Source organism: Clinocottus analis, unplaced genomic scaffold, assembly GCF_023055335.1.
Source record: "Clinocottus analis isolate CAN_PGR_092001 unplaced genomic scaffold, fCliAna1.0.p SCAF_6, whole genome shotgun sequence".
Lineage (NCBI taxonomy): Eukaryota > Metazoa > Chordata > Actinopteri > Perciformes > Cottidae > Clinocottus > Clinocottus analis.
In genome coordinates, this window is record NW_027176218.1 from 8,139,914 (window position 1) to 8,146,782 (window position 6,869).

The 6,869-nt window shown below is 43.8% G+C and overlaps 1 protein-coding gene across 4 annotated transcripts in view; it reads left to right on the plus strand.

Moving 5' to 3' along the window:
- Window positions 1-6,647, plus strand: part of syt7a (synaptotagmin VIIa) — a 60,138-nt gene extending 53,491 nt beyond the window's left edge. For all 4 annotated transcript variants that reach the window (XM_068602259.1, XM_068602258.1, XM_068602256.1 and 1 more), the window contains 6 exons: window positions 1,033-1,129; window positions 2,772-3,039; window positions 3,819-3,988; window positions 4,317-4,431; window positions 5,058-5,257; window positions 6,060-6,647. In XM_068602259.1, coding sequence (XP_068458360.1) covers window positions 1,033-1,129; window positions 2,772-3,039; window positions 3,819-3,988; window positions 4,317-4,431; window positions 5,058-5,257; window positions 6,060-6,164 — 955 coding nt within the window. In that variant the 3' untranslated portion in view covers window positions 6,165-6,647. The remainder of the gene's footprint in view (window positions 1-1,032; window positions 1,130-2,771; window positions 3,040-3,818; window positions 3,989-4,316; window positions 4,432-5,057; window positions 5,258-6,059) is intronic.
- Window positions 6,648-6,869: the final 222 nt, after the last annotated feature.

Here is a 6,869-nt window from a genome sequence, read left to right on the forward strand (position 1 = left end):
TGCTGTGTGTCCAATGTGTCACATTACATGGGCCAGGACTTTCACATTTAGCTCTCTCTTCTACTATCTTTTTTTTCATTCTTTCTTTGATCTCATAATATGTATTCTCTTTTCATTTTTCTTCTTTTGACAATTTTTTTCTTTGCACTTTGTGATTGTTCTTGTTTTCATGATGTATGAACATAGAGGTTTTTCTCCCAGAATGTTTGTCCCACTTTAACGTTATGTTTTCAACAATCCTCCTGCGAGGGAACTAAACATCTATTAACATTTGTACCTAAGTACCAGCTGTGCCATGGGAGATCTCCGTTCTCTCGTTTGTGCTTTCATTTATATTTTCTGTTGATTGATGCATATTCTTAATAACTAAGAGATTTTAACACACACACGCACACTTTACAAAACTGTTCCACATCTGTCCTGTTAAATGTCTGGTCCTCTACATGTTGCTATACATGTCTGTCTATTGTATTTATAGTGACGTCATGTTGCTATACATGTCATTATACATGTGTGTCCCGTTAATGTCTGTAGAGTAAATAAGATTATTCATGAACTTTGGGGATTTTGAGATAATGGATTGGTTTCTACCAATTAAAAATTGAGTGGTTCTGTTTTGTCTGAAAATGTGTTTGCTTACTTGGTGGAGGTAACTTTCTTGTTAGAGATATGGATGTTTGCCACACTGGACATATGTATAGTCATCTCAGATTCCAAGTTTCATCAAACACAACTCACCGCATCAAATGCCCTCAGTTCTAGCGCCCGCCGTTAATCTGTGGAATCTTTGGCAGATTTTATTTGGCTACACTCATGATAGCTAGAGAAAACACAATCCACTTTGAAGTGACATCTATCCAAAGAAAACTTGGACTCAATTGGTCGTTTCAGAGAGGCGGCCTTCAAGCGCCAAACAGGTGGAGGTTGGACTCCCTGTGTGCTCAGACATTCTCTCTTTCTGGAGACGAGTTAGCTTCTCAGCACATGTCCTCGCCGTTTCCCCTCCGGGTCAACCTGTGTTTCTGCTTACAGGGGCAACAAGCCAGCTAACAGTCCCAAGGGCCAACCCCCTGATGGGGGCTCCTCCGTAACTGACCTGGCCAACTCGCTCACCGGAGACATGGTGATGGTAAGAACTGCGATCCCACCACACGCATCCACACCACCTATGCTGATGAGTAGGTTATTATGTATTATTTAAATGCCAATACATCCCATCAAAAGTAAATAAGAACATGTTTTGTTTTACTCTGTCTGTGTATGCTATGTATTATATTGGGAGCGTATATGTCAACCAGTGCAACAATGTGGTATTTCACATTTTTTTAGACAATGGTGATCTATGGCACAGAGTTACACTAGGCTTAAGCTACATAGACAATCGTACGATCAATTCATTGTTAGTTTTGGGCTTTTCTTGCAATTTGTTTGACAGTGCAAACATTTTTTAATTTTGCCGACTTATTCATGTATCGAAATGTAAGGTTTAGTCCTGAAAATGTTTCCTAGTCACAGACGGTATTATACAGCTGTTTTCACTGGCTGAGTAGCTTCCTTATGGTGAGTAAACTGACCTTGACAAGACAAGGCAACTAGCCTACAACCCCATCCAACATCCTTGGTGATGAATCCAAATGAGCCAGGCGATACCCGCCAAAATCCTTGCCGGGCATCATTAATGCTCATGTGGCTGCATGGAAGCAAATATCTCCAAACAGCTTCAAAAATCCTTTGGAAATCTTTCAACCATGAGTGAAATAATCATATTGATGCCCATGGTTTTGAAATGCAATGGTCAGTGATCACATATGCATGTAATATGTGGCTGTACTACATGAGGCATCTCTTGGTGAGCAGGTAGGACTCGTGTTGCAGAGTTACACTCCAAGCTAGAGGCCATAATATGAGGAGAGAAAAAAAAACACAGACAGTTCCATCAGCGGCAATCAAGCGAGACAAGCCATCCAAGGTGACTCACACTGTTTCATAAATTAGACTTAGAATATTTCACACTTGCTCTGCCTGTCAGTTCGAAAAACCCATATTGACAAAAGATGAGCAAGTAAGTCTTTCTACTTCGAGATGTAGTCTACCAATGCATTGTAATCAACAATTTCAAGTAATGCTCTGAGAAAAAGTGGTCTTTATGAACTCCCTTAAAGTCCTCAAATGCTTCAAATCCTTGTTATTGTCGCAGAGAGAGAAAACAATAAAGGACAGCGACAGAAGTTGGAGCCGCAGGGAGAAAAGAAGTAAAGCCTAGCTTCAAGTGCAGAATGCTAACCTTGAGCTGTGCTCCAGTTCTCATTGTGCCCCTAATTCAATGCTCTCTCTCACTCCTACTCTTTCTGTTTGTCTCTCTCTCTCGCTCTCTGTCTGACTCTCTGTCCGCTGCCTTCTATCAGATAGTGGCCGTTTAGTGCACAGCAGCGATAAAGCAGTCAGAGTGGCTGTGAGGGAGACTGGGTGGTCTAAAGCTCCTCAATCTTCAATCTGAGCACCTCCTGCCTCTTAAGAACATTAGAAAGGAAATTAAACTCTCTCAGTCTTCTTAATGTCAGACCTTTTTGAGCAGCTGCTTGAGTACGCCGTGATAGAAATACAGCTCTAAAAATCTCCTCCCATCACAGCTTCTCTCCGTCACGGTCTGTGCGTGTGTGCTTGTGTCAGTGAAAATGTGTGCCCTTGGACTGAACGATTCGTGCGAGTGACTGCTGCTGCTGCCGTTGCATGCGTTTATATTTATTTGACTGCATTTGTGGCCCCCGCAGCTGTCCCCAGGTTCAGAGGATGATGACGGTGAAGGGCCCATCAGTGAAAAGCTGGGCCGGATCCAGTTCAGCATAGGCTACAGCTTCCAGAACACAACCCTCACCGTCAAGCTTCTCAGGGGCCAGGAGCTCCCGGCCAAGGACTTCTCCGGTACCTCCGATCCCTTTGTCAAAATCTACCTGCTGCCCGACAAAAAGCACAAGCTGGAGACCAAGGTCAAGAGGAAGAACCTCAACCCCAACTGGAACGAAACCTTCCTGTTTGAGGGTCTGTGTTGTTTCACTATACAGTATATCAAAAGAATTGTTGCAATTGTTAATGTTATTTTTTTTTTTTTTTACATATTTTTGATTTATATCTATCAAAGACCATGAAGATTTACATATATCCCGAAAACATTTCCTTTGCATAACTAAATATGCCAGTAATTAGGTTTTAAAAGTTGAACACTGAAAACTCTGGCATATAAATGTGTGTTCATATAAGTCCACATTTCTAATTATGGTGAGTTGTTAGTCTGAAAATAACTGTAAATCCTTTTTAGAACAATAGTTAGACATTTTGTTCTTTTTCTTGCTGAGAGTTAGATGAGATGGTCGACACTGTTGAACTTAAGTAGCAGCCTACAGAGTGCAGGAGTGTCATACCTGTGATTTGAAGTTATTTCGTTATGACCAATGTGTTTGGGTGGTAAAATAGCTGAAATAATGTGTAAAAGTTTCTAAAATTAGAAAATAGTCAGTGCTCTAGAAACATGAATGAGATAGTTCTGTGTAACTAGAGTGTGACGATCCCTCCAAGTCATTTGAGAGAGAGAGAGAGAGAGAGAGAGAGAGAGAGAGAGAGAGAGAGAGAGAGAGAGAGAGAGAGAGAGAGAGAGAGAGAGAGAGAGAGAGAGAGAGAGAGCTGGCTGTTCCTGCGGTTTTTAAAATGCACTTTGGCCTTTGCCAAATGCCTCCCTGTTAGCGCGGTGTAGATTACTCTGCCCTCTCTGTACTGTCAAGAATATGTTTTTCACTCTCTGTAACTGACTGTCTCTGTTTTAGGCTTCCCTTACGAGAAGGTGAGAGAGCGCACTCTGTACCTTCAGGTGTTGGACTACGACCGCTTCAGCAGGAATGACCCCATTGGAGAGGTGTCAATCCCCCTCAACAAGGTGGAACTGGGCCAGATAAAGACCTTCTGGAAGGAGCTCAAACCCTGCAGTGATGGCAGTGTAAGAGAGGGAGGGATGGCTTACAGGCCGAACGATGACAAATCAAGTGTTTTCATTCAGATGTTACAGGTTTATTCAAAGTGCGACGCCATTTGTTGAGTGCTCTCAGCATGTGAGCTTGATTGACGTAATTTCAGGGTGAGCAACGGGCTCAGCTTTGCCAGCCTGGTCACTGGACCGTCTGTGTTTGGCACAAGGGGTAAGAGCAGTGATGTAGGATGATACAACGAGCTAGTGAGTAATCTAGAGTTTGATTTTCCCTGATGAAATCTGATATTAGACTGGGGGATTCTTACACCATGTGTGTGTGTGTGTGTGTGTTTCTTAGGGGAGACGAGGAGATCTGCTGCTGTCTCTCTGCTACAATCCCACAGTCAACACCATCACTGTGAACATCATCAAAGCGCGAAATCTCAAAGCCATGGATATCGGGGGCACCTCAGGTTTGTTTGTTGAGCCGTTTTTCTTCCTAACCCTTGTTCGTCCGTCTGAAGCCCTTCTCCTGGCACTGGAAGCTCCGTCTCTGTGTTCAAACATTTGCTGACTCGTCCAGCAGAAGACGGTTGGCGTTTAGCTCCTGAGCTGGGTCGCACTGTAGATAGCTGCGGCAGCATGCTGACATCACATCAAGCACCTCTCCCTCTCCAGCAGAGCCCTCTCTTTCTGTGTATCTATGAGGATCTGTAGCTTCCCAGCCAAATCTGTGTCAGCTCAGTCTTTAAAGCGTCAAGTCTCAATGTAAAATTTGCTTTTCGCGGCATATTTGGAACATAACTACTTCCTGCAGTAGCTGGAGCGGTGTTTGCTGGTGTCACAGAATATAATAATGCACCAGAATTGGTAGTACAAATCCCAGGCTCTATTTCCATAAATACGTCCTCATCTGTATGTTTCCTAGCTCAGGGGATGAGTTGACCTTGAGCTTGAACTAGGTATCTGCTTCCCTGCTGCCTTCCCTGACTTTGACAAGTAAGAGGGTAATTGCAAACCTGACTCTAAAATGCACCTTCCCTGAGCATCTTCATCCTCGCTCTCATGTAAACTTCTGTTTCCTGCGGCCACGTTGCAGATCCATACGTGAAGGTGTGGCTGATGCACAAGGACAAGCGCGTAGAGAAGAAGAAGACGGTGACGATGAAGCGCTGTCTGAACCCGATTTTCAACGAGTCCTTCCCCTTCGACGTGGCCGCCCATGTGCTGAGGGAGACAACCATCATCATCACCGTCATGGACAAGGACAGGCTCAGCCGCAACGATGTTATCGGCAAGGTAACCCTTTCCAGTACCCTCTGTGTTATTTAAGCCACGGAAGTGACGGCAAAGGTCTTATGTCTGAAAATGCAACTGAGTGAAGAGACTTTCAGACAGAAAGTTGTCGCCATTGAGGTTGGTCAACTTGCAGTAGCGGCTCGCCATGTGACCACGGTGCAAACATTCGCTTGAGATTATCAGGTCGGCGCTCAATACACAACATTTATTAATTAGCAAAACAGACTAATTGTGGTAATCATGCCGTGGTGTGAACCATTTCCTCTACTTTAAAGCATAGCTTGACGTTTTAAGAAATACATCTTTTAACAGTTGGAGTTAGATGAGAAGATTGACACCACTTTCATGTCTGGCAGTTAAACACGAGGCTCCAGCCAGCAGACGGTGAGCTTAGCTTAGCATGAAGGCTAAAAGCAGGAGGAGACAGCTAGCCGGGCTCTAGCAGTTGCCAAGCAACCAGCGGAGACTCCAGGGAGCGACAGCATGGCAGAAATAGGCTTCATTGATTAAGGCCTCAACAGCAAAATGTATTTTAAAATCCATAAGTGATGCCGCCCGTGAGAGAACTGAGACCACTTTTCCTCCTCCATGTCATTACCTTACAACAGTGTCTCCGCTCCACCTGCATACCAGATCCCACATATCGCCCAAACACGAAAGTATGCTGTCATGTCTGAATAAATAACACGTCTGAATGATAAAAAAAACAACAACAAAACAGCAAAGTTTGGTATGTATCTAAAAAATGACGAGAGATTATTTAGTCTACATTATTACCCCTGCTCTTCTTGCCCTCTCTCAGATCTACCTATCGTGGAAGAGTGGACCAGCGGAGGTAAAGCACTGGAAAGACATGCTCGCTCGGCCGCGCACTAACGTCGCCCAGTGGCACGCTCTCAAGGCCTGATCGCACCGTCCAGCTTCCCGTCTCCTGCTCCCCCCCCTCCGCCCTCCCCTCCTCCCACTCCCGTCCTTATGCACAAGACTGACTTGCTGCCAGGCTGCGAAACACGGGTACAATTAGCCATCTGCTCTATTAAAACCTTTAAACTCTTTGTTTTTTTTAAAGACCTATATTTCTCTCCGACTCTTCTCACTTCTTCTCTTCTCTCTTCTTCATACAGCCGTGTCTTAGTTTTCTGTGTCTCACCACTTTGCCAATGGTCCCCCTGTTTCTGACTGTCTGTGTGTGTGTCTGTCCTTATGCACTTTGCCTGCGGCGTTCCGATATTCAGTTTCTTTGTCGACCCCTTTGTTCTGAACTGCACTGCAGCCCCCCGACCCGTTAAAGGTGCCAGTCCCGTGGGATCACAGAGAATCTTAAGTAACAATCTCTACTCATATAATCCTATTGACTATTCCAGGTACTCAATACTATACAGTATGTACAATATGTAAATATATATATATATATATATATATATATATATATATATATATATATATATATATATATATATATATATATATATTAGGTAAATAGATTGGCAGAACTCCCCCATACACATGCCTAATATACGGTATCTCATCCAAAGCCTGTCTGCTGTTTCCCATCTCTCCTGTCACTTCATTTGTCTCCTTGTCATCTGTCTCAAGTGTACAATATCCTCTC